General features: G+C 51.1%; 1 protein-coding gene across 1 annotated transcript in view; it reads right to left on the bottom strand.

Moving 5' to 3' along the window:
* The window catches only part of DNHD1 (dynein heavy chain domain 1), a 68,609-nt gene that overhangs the window by 19,558 nt on the left and 32,311 nt on the right, over positions 1-16,740 (bottom strand). Inside the window, 10 exon segments of the mRNA XM_073809435.1 lie at positions 173-3,068; positions 3,173-3,420; positions 3,578-3,703; positions 5,089-5,296; positions 5,833-5,927; positions 6,299-6,497; positions 6,599-6,726; positions 11,917-12,263; positions 12,265-12,401; positions 12,883-13,040. Of these exon segments, the coding sequence (XP_073665536.1) occupies positions 173-3,068; positions 3,173-3,420; positions 3,578-3,703; positions 5,089-5,296; positions 5,833-5,927; positions 6,299-6,497; positions 6,599-6,726; positions 11,917-12,263; positions 12,265-12,401; positions 12,883-13,040 (4,542 nt within the window).

The raw sequence follows: 16,740 nt of genomic DNA, 5'->3' as shown, positions 1-16,740 counted from the left end.
AGCCCCAGGAGGAAAAAGGGGAGGGAGTTGGGGGAAGAGAGTAGGGGTTGGCTATTACTTTTCACTTTCAGTCCCCAGGCCCAAGTCCACCTAAGAACCTGGGCCACAGGCTCGAGCTATATCCCAGCTATCCTCAAGGCCACATAGCTCTCACATCAGCCCTTCCCTTCACCTGGGATATGGGCCTTCTCCTTCTCATCTGTGCGCAGGTGTGGGTCAAGCAGACAACGCAAGATGCGGGCCAAGCTGGTGACTTCAGCCACACCTGGGCAAACGGCCTGCTGCCCATGTACCTGCAGCAGGGAGCTGGCACCCTGGCAGGTGAGGAATCGGAACGTTGCAGGCACCAGCACTTCTGCCAGGTGGTTGAGCTCAGTGACAGTCTGGAGCTGCAGGTGGTACTCCTGGGGCAGGGCTGCCATCAGGGCGCTCAGCATAGCCTGCCAAGTCTGCTCCCCACGGCACCAGACTAGGGCACAGCGGCCCACCGCTGTGGGAGACATGCCTGTCGCATCTCCCACCTCCATCAGAAGAAAAGTACCTGGGGGTCGTGCTATTTGCTGACCATTGGGGAGGCTAAGCTGGGGGGGGTCACCCAGGAGGCAAGTGATGGAGTCCAGCCAAGCACCACCGGAAGCCCCATCGCATATTATCCAGTGATGAATCCCCACTGATTCCTGCACCTGCCCCCTTGCGCCCACAGTCTTACACCGACTGGCTTCACGAAGCAGCCTGGGGAAGACACCGTGGTTCCAGCAGGGGCCCTCCAGCCACCCCAGGAACTCCTGGGGGCTGAGGACACTGGGATACAGGTGGGTAATTTCCACAGGCTGGCAGCAGCTCTGGGTCGAGGGGTCCACCATGGCTGCCAACCAATTCTGGATCTTAAATAAGCTGCGCCAACATGTGGTCTTGCCACTGCCTGCGGGGCCCAGGAGCAAGACACCTGAGGCCTGGCCCAGGGCCTGACTCAGCTGCTCCAGGGACCCCAGAATATCAGGGCTGGGATGCAGGCCTCCTTGCTGCAACTCCTCCAGCAGCAGTGAATTCCTCAGCCCGGGGGCTATAGGCTCTGCCAGCACCTCGCTGGCGGCAGGGAAGAGCCCACAGAACAGCTCTTGGAGGTTGCGCAGGTGGACCCCATCCGGGATGCTGAACAGCGGGGAGCGCAGCAGGGCGCGCAGTAGGGCGGCCTCCTCGATGGCGGCTAGGCTGCAGGGCTGCTTGGACTTGGGATCCCCCTTGGTCACGTTTAGAGCCTGTATCATGTCTTCCAGCACCTTCTTGAGCAGGGGCAAGCGGCAGGGCGGGGGCCCAGACACCAGCTCACGCTCAAGGGAGAAGAATTTGGATAGCCGGGTAGCCATGCGGGAGGCGTCCCGTATCCCCGCACCCAGCAGGGTCAGCTCTGCCACTTGCCGCAGGTCAGGCAGTGTCAGTGCCACAGGCCTCAGTAGTTGGCGCAGGTTGGCAGGCACGGCAGGGCTCAGGGCACGCAGTGTCAGGAGACAGCCGTAGCCGAGGCGCACGTCCACGTGATGTTTCTCAAAGAAGCCGCTGCCGAGGAGCTGGGGGTGGGCGGGGTCAACGGTGCTGGTACTTCGGGAAGCTTCCTGGTACAGTGGGGCATAGAGGTGGCGCAGTTTGGCCAAGCGCTGGCCCAGGGCAGAGAGTAAGCCAAGGGGCAAGCGCTGAGCTGCTTCTAACAGGAGCCAGGCACCACCCTGCAGGGCACCGTTCAGGTAATTGCTCAGGCTTTGGGCCTCTATCTGAGGCAAGCAGGGCACCACCACCAGCTGGCGCCCCAGGGCCTGCGCTAGCGTCTTCACCATAGCTGCCTTGCCCACACCATCAGGGCCCAGTAGGGTCCCACAGGCCACCTCTTCCAGGGCCAATAACAGCACTAGGGCCGGCCGCTCAGGAAGCAGGCTGGGTAGAGACCCCAGTCTGGGACCCAGGTACTCGTAATTGTACAGGAAAGACCGACCCAGCACATCTATCCAGCATGCAGCTGGTGACAGAGAAGTCTCAGTAGGTGCGAGAGACTTGGGACTCTGCAGGGGTCTTTGGGGAGCGGTGTGGGGTGAAGCCAGGCGGTACTTGAGTTGGCGGGCCCAGTGGAAGTCCGTCAGATCACTGACCTGGCGTTCCTGCAGCAGCTGTGCTATATCCCGGTGAGTCACTGTCATGACCAACAGGGCACTGAGCAGGCTGGTCTGGCGGACAGAGGGCAGGGGCTGCTCACCCCGAGAGGCCCTCTGGGCCCGCAAAAAATTCACCAGTACGTCAAGCTTGCGCACGTGCATGGGGACCGCGGCCGGGGCCTTCCCTTCAAGCAGAGCCTCCTCCATGTTGGCCCGCCATACCACCTCCTCTGCCACCAGCACACACTGCCACGGGAAGGCCTGGACTAGGTCCAGCCAGTGCTGGACATACATCTGCGGGGGCGACTGGCTCTGCTGGGGCAGCTGCCTGAAGGCCTTGTCTAGGGATGGGCCCAGAGCAAGACGGGCAGCCACACAGTCCTGCAGCAAGTGCACCAGGGCCAGACGCAGACCCTGCTCCAGGGAGGCCAGCCACCTGGGGAGATCTGAATGCAGAGGAAGGGACCCCGGCAGCTTCACCTCCTCCCCACCTGCCCCGAGCACTGCAAGCGCCTCCACCTGAGTCTGTGGGCTTGGGCTTGGGCTTGACTCCCGGTCATCCGTGTTTCTATCAGTTCGGCTGGACTGGAAGCTCACGGCATGCACGTGAGGAAAACAGCGTCGTGCCCATAGCTGGGCCTCACAGGACTCCAGCGGGGCAGCTAGCAGGGCCACCAGCTCACTGCCACTGAGGAAGAAGAGGCGGGGGAAGTGAGCACATATGGCATAGAGCACGCTCTCCAGAGCCACGATGATGCCCTCCAGCTCCACGGAGCCCGCTTGCAGCAGCTGTTGCAGCTGCTGGCCTTGGAAAGAAGGGCTCCGCTTGGCACTGGGCACTATAAGTGACAGAACCAGGGGGTCAGCTACAGAGATCCTCATCAGGGTCCGATACTGTTCGTCCACGGCCTCGAAACGGGAGCGCTGTGGTGAGAGAGAAGGTGAGAGTGAGGGCGGCATCCCCCTCCCGCCCTGAGCCCCACTGTCCAGTAGCACTTGTCCATCCTGCCACACACCCCCTTCCCTACCAGGTCAGAACTAGGAAACTGGATCTTCATCTCATGCAGAACTTTATTCAAAAAGATCCACTTCTGCTGAAAAGTCACCCACACCTGCAGCAGGGCACCTGTGAGAAGCAGCCAGGGGAACACTGGAGGGAGACTAGGGTTCCAGCTTCTGCAAGGGGGTCCAGCCTGCTCCTGCCCTCTTGGGATGCCCCACTCCCAAAAAACTCTGCTCAGCAGGACCCAGGGACCTTGCTCGAAGGAGAGAAAACCTGCAGCGTGAATAAAGACCTGGTCACTTCAGCCCAAGAAGTGGCCCTGGAGGAGGTCCTCACTCTGTCCTCACCCACCCCCGACCTCTCTCCCCATCCCTCTGGGCCATCTCACCTCAGGACCCACCCATCAGCCCAGCTAGAGGCCTGCACTCACTCAGGCCATGCATGATAGTCACCCACTCCAAAGCCATTTTGTTTAAGTCTCCTGACTTCTGGGTGGCCAGGAACTTGAACAACACCTGAAGACTTTCCTGGATAGAATCCTGCAGGTTGCTGTAATCTAAGAAAGAGTGGGCTCGAGCTGAGCTGAGCTGGCAGTCAGATGGGGCAAGGGCAGGGGTGACTGATACCCAAAATACACTGAAACTCACAGATCTCAAACTACTCTCTAGACGACACAAACTTTTTTGCTTCTACTAGTTGAACCTAGTATGCTCACCAAGAGTCAGAGTATGTTTGCAAACTTGTTTACGTGAGTTCCGTTTGTGTGAGTTATAATTTTAATTACAGAATTTAATCTTATATCATGTTAACCACTGAAATATGGGTGGCAAAATAGTTGCTGGTTCTATGGAAACCATGGAAGGGCTTCAGTAAGCCAATAAAAACATGATATTAAATTAGATATAGGCAAGGCGATTTTTTAAGATTGTGAAATTATAATAAAAATCTAGAAAAGTTCTGGATTCAGATAGCTTTACAAATGTCCTCACGTCACTTCTCAACTTTACAGAAACTGAAAGTGGAAATAGCAGATGATGTATTAACGCAAGAAAGGCAGTGAGGAGCTTCTATCACTTGACTGCAAATCAAAGAAAACCTCGTCTTTAGATTAAAAGGTTAGTTAATAAATGTACATTATATGATTTAAGCTAAAATAAAAATCTTAAGCCATGTATGCATATTTTATGATTTCCCTGTTTAACTAACTTTTTGAATTTGCCAGTTGGGTTTCAATTAGGCTGGATAAGAGAATTTCTCCTTTACTTCCCTAATTGTACCATCTTGAGTGCCCGTACATATGCTGCTCCCTCTGAGTGGCATGCCCTTCTCCCCTTGCAAACTTGGCAAACTCCTACTCCTTCAGAAGTCAGAATGAGGCCTTTGCCTAAGGGAAGGGAAGATTTCTCTAACTCTCCCGGTCCTTTGATGTTGGTCCTCTTTCTGAGATGCTACTGCCCTCAGTTAGGTGCTCTCTCATGCACCTGTCTCTGTTCTCTTGTCCCTCTCTCACTGGACTGGGAGTCCGCAAGGGACGGGACTTCGGTCTGTAAATCTCAGAGTCCCCTGCATTTGGTTCAGAAGAGGCAGGTGAGTTTGATGAGGGAATGACAAAGGAATTAATGAGTGGGTGCAGTCTAGAGGACAGAGCATTGAAAGCTGGAGAGACGTGACCACGAGGAATTTCCTAGCACACCCAGAAAGGGGAGGACCTTTGCTGAAGAGGCCAGGCATTGGGTGGGAGGGAGTGGATGGGGGGCTCCCAAGAAGATTAAGACTGTACGAGGGCTACATGGAAGATATTGTCTCAGAACAGACTGATGGCTCAGGCTGTCCAGGGGGGAGGGGGCCCCGGCTAGAGAAGCCAGATCTGGCAGGGCTTGGGGGATGAATACGTTCCCCAGCAGCAGGGGCTTTCACTGGGCCACGAGGGCTGGGTCTCACCTGAAAGGATGAAGGTGCCACTATCCTTGCCCATCACCTGCCACTGGGGGCTGCGGGGCACTTGTCTCTTGGAGCGCTCTGAAGCTGGGGGCTCATACGGCACGTGCAGGATGAAGTTGAGCAGTCGCAGCTGTCGTGCCTCCCAGGCCCGCTGCAGCTGCAGTAGGGCCTCCTGGGCACGAGTCCGTATGTTTTCACACCGCCAGATCTGGAACAGTTGGGTCTCAGGAACCAGGACTGGCTAATGGCTCAGGGGATAGCCTTGGAGCTGGGACTCAAGGGCCAGGGCCCAGGAGAGTGGAGGTCTCAGAGATGGAGAGTGGGACCATCAGGCTTCAAAGACAGGCCACCAGCATCACACTGTGACCTAGGGCTGCTGCCCTGAAACCCACTTTTTTGCAAGGCTCCAGCTGAGCAGACAATGCCTCAGTCAGCTCATGCTCTTTTGGGCCAGGGGACATCTGCCATCCTGTGTGCCCACAGCTTCAGGGCTGCCACCCATTTCCTTCCCCTGGGAGGGAAGGGACATACTTTCCGTCACAGAGCGTCTGGAACTAGCCATCAGATCCCCATACCCTCCAGGCAGGCTAGCAATCTCAACCCCACCCCACTACAAGCCAACACCCACTGTCCCCCTTGTCTCAAGGGGCTGCTAAGCCTTAACTGGCTCTATTAGAGCTTAGCAAACAGGCCCTGGGCTTGGACCACCTTTCCTCTGTGGGCGCAGAGCGGGGGTGAGCCCACCTGGTTGATTCGATCTGTAAACTCCAGCAGGGGACAAGAGAGCAGCTGGCCCACTGTTAGGAGCTCTATGTTGTGGAGATCGCCTAACCCTAAGCCTGGAGGGGGAGGGACAACAAGTCAGAGCAACTCTCGGGCGTTGGCAGAGTCCAGCCCAGCCCAGCCCAGCTCCCAGACAGCATGACACAGAGGCAAGGGCCCAGAACCTAAGGTCCAGAGCACAATTCAGTCCAGAGGTAAGACTCCAGCCCAGCCCAGCCCAAGTCAGCAGAGAGGACCCACATGGTAGTGTGAGAGGTTAAGAATGTTTGTCCCTGTGGGGGAAAGGAGGCTGTGGTCCGTGAGGGAAGGCCAGGGCAACCTGGGGAGGAAAGGTGTTTCCAAAAAGAGCAATAGGGAACTTAGTTGTCCCATTGTTCAAACCCTACGTCCTTCCCTTCCCCTCCCTTCTGACTCTACCCAAACCCACCTCGCAGGAGGGCTTGGAAGTTGACGTTCTGCAGCTGGAGGCTGCCCAGCCTGGTGAGCAATGGCAGGAGGCTGCAGAACTCCTCCAGCACGTGCGTGCAGCGCTGCAGAACTGGGCTGAGCAGCCCCGGGGTTGCACTCATCTGGGCCGCCTCTGTCAGCCAGCCATCTGTCTTCTCCTGGGCCATAGCCAGATTGAACTGTAGGGAGAAAGGCACATTGGCAGCTGAAGACCCTTCCCCACCCCGACCCATGCAGACTCTCCACTCCCAGGCAGGGGGTCCAGGGAGGGTGTCAGCACCTTGGCAAAAGCCATGCACTTCCATTCGCTGATACTTTCAGAGACGACTCGGTACAGGTGCCAGATGCGCTGCTGCTGCACAATAGGACGGGTCCCACAGGCTGGCAAGGGCACAGGACTCTCGTCCCCTGTGGGATAGGGCTTGATGAGGCCTAGGCTATGTGCAGGGCTGGGGGTGGGGGCATGATGGGGGATGGTCAGTCAAGAGCCCATAATGACAGAAGGGAGGGTCCTTAAAGTGCCAGGGACGGGGCGGGTGTGGTTGTCCAAAATTGTTCGGTACAATAATCCAAGGGAGAGTTAGTCCAAGGAAAGAATATCTAGGAAAATGTGATAGTGATGAAAGGGAAGGATTCCTCTTCTATTAGTCTCTGTCTCACTTATGCCACTCTGGCCACACCACACTCTTTACTGTTGCTCAGATACACCAGGCATGCTCCCTCCTGCTGAGGGCCTTTGACGGGCAGTTCATTCTTCCTGGAACACACTTCCCCTAGAAAACTACATGGCTCACTCCCTCACCACATTCAAGTCCTTGCTCAGGTATCACCTTCCGAATGAGGCCTACGCAGCCCACCTCATTAAGAACTGCTAGCCACCCTCCCTGGCATTCCCAGCCCCTCCTAACCTGCTCTACTTTTTTTCTATACCGTTTATCACTTTCTAACATATTCCATCATTTGGTTATATTTTATGTTTATTATTTGTTGTCTTGCTCTCCCAGCTAGAACGTTCGGTTCATGAGGGCAAGGGTTTTGTCATTTGTTCACTGATATACTTCACGCATGGTGCACAGTAGGCACTCAACAAATATGTGTTGGACAAATGAATGAGTTCAGTGAGATGCATATGAGAAAGGATCTGGCCCACAGGGAGGACCGTAGGGGCAAATGGTGACGCTCCCTATCGTGTCTGTCTCTGACCATTATTCCCTCCCTTCATCTCACAAGCTTCTGCGTTAGTTCTTAACCAAAATTTATATTCATTTTTGAGATATGCGTCAAAAATAATTTGTTATTAATAATAATTATAGTACTGAGGTTTGCAATTTACTTAAAAGACATCAGACCAGATTCAAGAATATTGCAATAAAACTGTCATCCTCATTCACTTGAATTCCACTGTACCTTCTTGAGTGAGAGAAAAAGTGAAAAAGCTACACCCAAATGCTGAGAACCATGCATCTTACAAGATGCGTCATCCACCATGGAGGTCTGAGAATCACGAGGCTATCAGAGCTCCGATCTAACCAAAAAACAAAACAAAACAAAACCCAAAAACCACACATACAAAGTAAATTAAACTCTTTAATAAAATCTTCCTTTGTCTGAACTCAAAAGATCCAGCTAGAAACCCATATAATCTTTTTTTTTTTTGGCTGTGCCACGAGGCTTGAGGATCTCAGTTCCCAGACCAGGGACTGAACCCGGGCCAGAGCAGTGAGAGAGTTCCGAAGCCTAACCACAAGACCCCCAGGGAACTCCCCCCATACAATGTTTGATAGCAGTTGTCTTAACATTAAATATTGAACAAGTAAAGAACTCTCTTTGTAAGAAGGAGCAGACATAGTATCTCCAGACACACGAGAAGATAAAGACAAACTTGAGGATTATCTATTTCGTAAATTCCATTGCATTTTAAAACTTTTTATTTGGAAATGCTATCCAACTTTTTACAGTTGCAAAAAAAAATAGTAAAAAGAATTCCTGTATACCTTTTATCAAGATCACCTTTTGTTAACATTTTACCCATTCTCTTTACCATTTGTGTTTACGTGCCCTGTGGGTGTCTGGGCAGGTGTGTATACACACACAAGCGCATAATTCTTCTCTGAACTATTTAAACTAAGTTACATATATCATGTCCTTTTACCCCTGAATACTCAAGTGTGTATTTCCTAAGAAAAGGGATATTCTCTTCTACAACGTTGGTACAATTATCAACTTCATATATTACATGGATATAATACTTTTATCTGATCTACTGTCTATATTTCAGTTTTGTCAGTTGGCCTAGTAATGTCCCCTATAGCATTTTTTTCCCCTCAAGTACAGCAGCCAGTCTAGGGTCAAGTACCATATTTACTTGTCATGTCTCCTCAACTTCTTTTAATCTGGAACATTCCCCACAGTCTTTTGTAACATAGACATTTTTGAAGTAGACAGTCCCCTTTCTCCCTTTTTTGTTAACAGAAAGTTTCTTGTGCTGTGTTTGTATGCTTCTTTTCATGGCTGAGTTTGTAAAATCACTCCCAGCTGGACTGTTGAATCGGTAATGTTGTGTCCTCTGGGTATCACATCTGGAGGTACGTGATGTCCATTTGTGTCTCATCTGTCCCTCATTGGAGATATTAATTTTGATCACCTTCAAAATGTTGCCTAATTTCTCCACTGAATTATTACCTTTGCAACTAATAAGTAGTCTCTGAGGGAGACTCTCTTAAGACAGTACAAATATTCTGTTCCTCGTCAAATTTGCCCCCAAATTTGGCATTCATTGATGATCCCCTCACCCAATCCAGTATTTACCATGATGGTTGGCAAAATGTGGTGTTCCCTCTCCAGCCCTCCCTTCACACTGCCCAGCTGGCTCTGGCATTCTACTATAAGCACAAGTCCTCATTTCTCTCTCACTGATTTATCATCTACTTAGTACTAGTATGGATAATACATTCCTGTTTTTTTCAGTAGTTTACTTTGTACTTACCCTGGTGGTCAAATTGTCCCAGATTTGTCCAGTTAGCATCCCTTCTGTGTCCTTGTGCCATGTCCCATCACTTTTATCAGGATTTTTTTTTTTTTTTTTTTGCGGTACGCGGGCCTCTCACTGTTGTGGCCTCTCCCGTTGCGGAGCACAGGCTCCGGACACGTAGGCTCAGCGGCCATGGCTCACGGGTCTAGCCGCTCCGCGGCATGTGGGATCTTCCCAGACCAGGGCACGAACCTGTGTCCCCTGCATCGGCAGGCAGACTCTCAACCACTGCGCCACCAGGGAAGCCCATGTCCCATCACTTTTAAAAAGAACTTAACACTTCCTTACTTTCTGGCTTAAAAAGATATTCCACTCTCATCTTGTACCTACCCTGCCATGGCCCTGGAATCATTCATTCTCTGAGGAGCCCTGATTTCTTTTAGTGGGGAATGGTATTAGAAACTACGATCTGGGCACAATGTGGTTCCTTGCTATTGGAGTGTATTTCCTTCTTGGACTCTTCAGTAGACAGAGCTAGGAAATATGTTCATGTATATATACTCATATACATACACTTATATACATATACATGTGCACTTAATCATACAAATACAACATGTGTATGTGTGTTTTAAAATGCAGTGGAAATTGCAGGGACTGCCCTGGTGGCGCAGCGGTTAAGAATCCGCCTGCCAATGCAGGGGACACGGGTTCGAGCCCTGGTCCGGGAAGATCTCACATGCCACGGAGCAACTAAGCCCATGCGCCACAACTACTGAGGCTGCACTCTAGAGCCCATGAGCCACAACTACTGAGCCCACGTGCCACAACTACTGGACCCCGTGCGCCTAGAACCCGTGTTCCGCAACAAGAGAAGCCACCGTAATGAGAAGCCCGCGCACCGCAATAAAGAGTAGCCCCCACTCGCCACAACTAGAGAAAGCCCACGTGCAGCAACGAAGACCCAACGCAGCCAAAAATAAATAAATAAATAAATAAATATTTTTTTAAAAAGAAAGAAATTACAGAGTAGACACCACAGAAAATGGAAGCTTATAAGACAAATTCACATTTCCCCAGAACTCAAAAAAAAAAAAAGAATAAAAGAAGTAATGATGAAGCAGATGAAAGAAATGGAGGAGAGATCCAGAAAATCCAACATACAGATAAAAATTCTGAAACGGGAGCAGAGCAACTGTAAGAGCCATTATCAAATAATCAAAAAAAAGATTACCTACAAAGGAAGAAAATCAGATTGATATCAGATTTGTCCAAAATGATAAATGTTAGAAGACAGTGATGTAGTATCTACGTCTGGACAAAAAAGTGTTGTGACTTCAGAATTCAATATCTAGCCAAGCTGTGATATAAGGACATTATACAGTCATTCTTAGCCATAAGAAGTTTAGAGATTTTAACACCTCCAACTCCCTTCTTAGAAAAAAGAAATACTCAAAGAATTATTGCAGCCATCCAAGGAAGGAGTGAAAATAATGAAAAGATGTGGTACTTTAAAAATTGGCAGTGGGTAAACAAAACCATTAAACCTTAGATATCAAAGTAGTTGTTAACACAGTTACAGAACAAAACAAATGTCAAAGGTAGTAAGTAAAATAAAAGATATGTAGTGGAAAATATAGAGTAGTATTAATGGTCTGGATCTAAGATCCTAGATTATTTTTAAAAACCGGAAGTTTGGTGAGGAGACAGGGATGGAAGAAGGAAGTAAAAGCAATGCTGTGGGGTTTCCTGGGCCTAACCCCACAAGGCCTGAGTCCCCTACTCTGCTTTTCCACAAACACCCCAACCACTAGCAGGAAAGGTCAAGGTCTGGTCTACATCAGTTAGAATATAGGATGAGGGTCTCCCAATACTTGACCAAAGAAAAAGCCCCTTGTTTGAGGATGGTCCCAGAGTGTCTTCCACCTCACATCTGGTCAAATGGCCCTCCCTGGGATTGAGGATCCCATAGGCAGGGATAGTAACGGTTGGCGGTTGGCCAAGAGGCCCGTCAGAAGCAGTGTGCCCTTCCAAGGGATACGAGTGACCGACAGAAGTGACGGCACCTGAGAAAAGAAACTGGAGCCTGCAAAGTTCTTTACGTGCAGAGGGGAGCCAGCCTAGCTGCACCACTGCACAGAAGGGCTAAGGGCTAAGGGCTAAGTTCTGTCCCGGTCTCCTCCTAGGGGCCGGTGAAGCCTTTAGCAGCCACCTCTCTCCACCACACTGGCTGGAAGCAGTGGCCGTGGAGCATCATGACCCGTTTTTATCTGGGACCTGGTGCCTGGTGTAGGACAGAGTTGAACAGGGCTACACAACTACGATGAGGACACCTTTACATTTCTCCTGCACAGGCTTTTAGCCCTCTGACCCCTTCACATTCTGATGGAACGCTCACCTATTTGCCTTCTCTACCAGACCGTGTGCCCCCCTATCCCCACCCTAAGCACAACACTTGACATACCCAATGTATTTAGATTTTGTCCTGCAATTTTCACATATAAAATAGACTAAAATGAAGGTATGTGATTCGGGTCACCCAAGATGCAGGTCCCTAAGTCCCAACCCTGATCTCAGTGGGAGGGGGCATCCCAGGGTGGCGATGGAGGGGGCGGGACCCTTGGTACCAGTGAAGGTGGTGTAGGCATGGTGCAGTTCACTGAGGCCGCTGGCTGTGTTCTGGAACTGACGCTCCAGGGAGATGAGCTGGCGTTCAGTGCTCCTCTGCTCTTGCTCAGGGTCCATGAAGGGACCGGACAGGGCCTTCGCAATCAGGCCCTCCAGCTCCGCCAGCGCCGCCGCCATCAGCTGCTGCAGCTTAGGCACAATGGCGTGTCGCTTACTGAGCAGGAACCCCGAGGCCTGGCTTTTCTCAAACTGGAATGACTCCCACGTGTCCAGAAGCTGCGGGGCAGGCAGAGGGTAGTCAAGCAGAGGTGGTTATGGGGGAGGGGCACTGGGAGAGACGGGAGAGATGCCTTCTCACCGAGATGTCCAGTGCCTCATTCTCAGCACTGAAGACGCCAAAGTGGTTGCGGACGAGCTCACAGAGTGACCGCGTATATTCCATTCGCTCCTCCAGCTCTGTGTACCGCTCGTTGGCCTCGTTCAGCTGCAGGGACAACAGTATGAGACCAGCACTCCCACAGCCCTTTACATCCTGAGGGACACTCCCACCTGCTAGAGGCTCCAGGCCCCAGCAGCCGCCTTTTAACCAACTGGGATCAGGGCAATCTGGGATCAGATCCCCCATCTGACCTAGGTCTCCCTGAAGACAGCACAGTTCCTCCCCCATCAGATTGTTGCCCTGATGGCAGGGTTTGGATCCCTACTCGACTGTACAGAGAGCAGAACTCGGTCTCTGAAAGCCAGATTTTCTCCCTCTCAAAACACCAGGACCTCCCCCTCTCATGAGGATGTTGAGGGCCACGTTTGAACAGGATGAGAGCTGGCAAGGGCAGACCACACATGTGAGCACAGTTTAAGAGCGTCACGCCCCACCGAGAGCTCAGCTGAGACTTGAAGGGAGTGTGCTGGGCATGCGAGCGGGACGGCCCTGGATGAGCTGGGAAAGGAGGATGGGGAGAGCCCACCTTCTGGGAGCACCACGTGAGGGCGTGGATGTCGGTGTTGAAGGTTCGGAAGGCCTTCGTGAAATCTGTGAGCTCTGTTATTAGCTGCTGACCGCGGCTCCGGCATTCGTTCTGTATCCGTTCAAGAATGTCCTTCCTGATGCCCACCAGCTTGGATTCTGAAGACAGGAGAGAGTTAGGCATGAGGGGGTGAAGTACCAGGGGAGCGTGGCGGGGCCGGAGTGGGAGCAGGTTGAAGGGGCAGCCAGAACGTGAATTCGTTCCCCCAGTCGCTGAACACTTACTGGACCCCTGCTTGGTGTCCAGTCAGCTGCAGTGCACTTGGGCCTGTGCTGGGCACCGGTAGACAAGAGTGATGAGTGAGACAGAAAGTGTTCCCACCCTCAGAAGCTCACAATATGGCAGCAGAGACAGACATAGAAGGGGATAATCACATACCAGTGTGGTAGATGCTCTTCAAAGAGCCCTCAACCTGGCTCAGTGACGGGGCAGGAGGCCTGAGGATGCTGGGGAAGGCCTCCTCAGGGAAGGGGACATTGGAGCTGACTGTACTGAGTGGTTAAGGCTTCCAGGGGCACGCCAAGTGGATGAAACCATGTGCAAAGGCACAGGGATGCCGTGTCCATGAAGAGCAGACTGCCCACCACAGATAAACATTTTCTATCTGAGGAGTCTTACTGCCTCTGCTCTAGTAGAAGAGGTACCAAGAAGAGTGTGTAATCTGCCTTTTGTTTTTAAGGATTAAAGGAAAGAGGCTGTCAGGTGGACTTGGGGCGAGAAGATAATCTTGGAAGCTGGCTTTGGCAATATGAACACCTCCACTGTCGCCGAGGACAGGAATAATACCAACACGAAACCTCGTCAGATCTGAGATACCACTGATTGTAAGAAACACCATTATTTTACACACACCATGAAAAAAGAAAAAATGATGCCATCAATTATAATACACCTCTTAAGTTCAGAGATGTTAAAATATGCACAGAGCAGCAAAATACAATATAGAAATAGGGCATGGAGTATGCCACAAAATATAGTATAGAGTACTTACTACATGCCAGACACAGTGTCAGCTACTTTACCTGTATTAACCCATTTAATCCTCACAAAAGCCTTTGAGGCAGATACTATTATTGCCCCTGTTTTAAAGATAAGCAAAGTGAGACTCAGAGAGTTTAAATATCAACATCACACAATGCTAGAGCAAGGATTCAAACTCTGGCAGTCTGGCTCCACTGTGTTACATTTTATGCTTTGAAGGGTGAAAAGTAAATTAACTCATCCTCCATGAGCATCTCTGCAACTGGAAAGTAGGACAGTGAGTTCCAGGCACAGATAATTGAGACATACAGGGAATGGACCTGTGGGAGCTTTGGAGGAGGTAACGAATAGGACATGGCACCAACAGCTGAGACTGAGAAAACCAAGACAAGGGGACTTCTGAGGGGTACCCAAGGTTGAACAGAACACAAAGATGTGCACTTATGCTTTTTCAAACTATCCCATTGACCTATGACAGTAGCTAGGCTATTGCAATGGTGCCGCCTTCTGACCAGCAGCACGGGGCCAGTGAAGACAGAGAAGAGCTCAACAGTGACACCGTGTGGTATAAGGGAGCAATGGACTGATAAAATACCCGGGCTCCTCGGGGTTGGAAGTTGGAGATGGATGGGAAAACACATTTGAGAGATATGTAGGAGGCAGAAGAATGGAAAGGATCTGATGACAGGCTGGACGTGGTGCAGTTAGGGAGAGGGAAAGAGTAAAGTATGAAGTCAAGTTTCTGGTGAGGCCAGCTCATAACAGTAGGTAATTCAAGTATTCAAGGGAGCCCAAGTAGAAGAGGAACAAAGTTGCAGGATAAGAAGATAGAATTAGATCAGCAAGAAGGATGAGAGTGGACAGAAGGGAATAAGGTGAAATGAAAACAGTTAAGCATCTACTGCATGCCATACTCAATGCTAGGAACATTGCAAATAATATCTCATTTAATCCTCCTTCCCATAACCCTGTGAGCGACTACACTGTTATGCCTATGTTACAAATAAAGAAACTGAAGCTCAGTGATCTGAAGTCATGCAGGCCAGTAAAAAACAGAGCCAGGATTCTGAGCCCTGTGCTTTTACCTCTCCATCTGCTCCTCTTGAAGAGGCCAGTTGAACCTGGACTAAGGACCAAGAAGCCAACAGACTAGAAAGCACACTGACTTCCTGAGCAAGAGTGGAGAGAAGCCTGCCCAAAACAGGGTCAGAAAGAAAGCAGGCCAATCACAGGTCCTCCTTCTTCTGCCTGGCCAGCCTGAATCCCCTGTGCATTTAGGAGCGAGGCTTGGGGAAAGAGCGGGGAGTTCTGTGGTCTAGACGATACCTAAGGAGGTATGTGCTTTCATCTGCGGAAGAGCAAAGGCAGGGAGGGCTAGGCAGGCAAGCACTTTCAGGCAAACTCTTTCAGGCCCAGCTCCAAGGCCTCCCACCTTATAAAGAAAGCAGGCCTGGAGACTTCCCTGGCTGCACAGTGGATAAGACTCTGCGCTCCCAATGCAGGGGGCCCGGGTTCGATACCTGGTCAAGGAACTAGATCCCACATGCATGCCGCAACTGAGAGTTCACATGCCACAACTAAAGAGCCTGCCTTCCGCAACTAAGGAGCAGGCGAGCCGCAACTAAGGAGCTGGTGAGCTGCAACTAAGGAGCCTGCCTGCTGCAACTAAGACCTGGTGCAACCAAAGAAAGAAAGAAAGAAAGCAGGCCTGGAGGCCATGGATGTGAGAGTATCTAGTCTCTGCAGGAAGCAGACACGATTGGTTACTGCCGTTCATGGGTGTTAGGTGACAAAACCTCTCTGTTTCCCAGAAGAACAAATCAGCAGCTTCCCAGTCTACCCCTCTGTGTGTTTCTCCACAGCCATCTCTGGGGGGAGGCGCTTAGCTAGTAACCAGTAGTACGAGACATCCTTCCCATGGAAAGGGAGGAAGAGAAAAGACGAACAAGGTTAGGTCTTAAACCAGATTTCTCAGAGACCCAGGGAGACCAACTAGGCCTTGGCCTCGTGGGGGTAGGTAGACACATGAGGTGGGAAACTGAGATGGGCTGAGCAGGGAACAGACAGCAGAGTGGGCTCGAGCTCCACTCTCCGTGTATCACTTTGGGAAGATACCTCCTTGCAGGGCGCCCTCATGGTCATGTGGCATGAGATAGTCACAGCAGAGCAGAAATCATGGTGTGATGTGTTGTGGCAGAAAGAGGGCCAAATATAACGTTCCCAAGTCCACCACAGCTCCCAAATGGCAGGGGATACAGGAGATAGTGGAGAGTTGATAGCCAGTGGGCCCAGATAGGGTTCCTGTGTTGAGGGGCGAGGGACCCTTAAGCAGAAGCTATGGGGTGGCCAGCCTAAAACAAAGACTGGATGAAGGGTTCACTAAAACCCTAAGGATATGTAATGTCAGCAGAGCCAATGCAGAGCCGAGTCAGCAGAGGTAGACACTCTGGGCTCCTATTAGCCAGGAGAACACACGCCAGCTACACCAGCTCAGGACACAGCTTCACCAGGAGCAGCAAGGTCAGAAGGAGGGCAGGGACCTCAGGCAAGTCAGCAGAAGCCAGCAAAGAAGAGCACACAGCCCAGAAGCCCTCTCTAATGCCGGGGGCCACCTTGGGGAGGAGAAGGAGTAGAGGACACTCGAAAATCAAAACAATCAAGAACCGTAGTATGAATTTTGAATTGACCAAATACCCAAAATAGACTGAATTAGACCAAAAGTGCTGCTTTAAATAAAAAGAAAAAAATGTGCACTTTCAATTGGAATACAGTTGTCCCTTTGGGGGATTGGTTCTAGGATCCCTGAGGATACCCAAA

The sequence above is a fragment of the Tursiops truncatus genome, chromosome 8 (genome assembly GCF_011762595.2).
Source record: "Tursiops truncatus isolate mTurTru1 chromosome 8, mTurTru1.mat.Y, whole genome shotgun sequence".
NCBI classification, from domain to species: domain Eukaryota; kingdom Metazoa; phylum Chordata; class Mammalia; order Artiodactyla; family Delphinidae; genus Tursiops; species Tursiops truncatus.
This window is presented reverse-complemented; position numbering and strand designations above follow the sequence as displayed.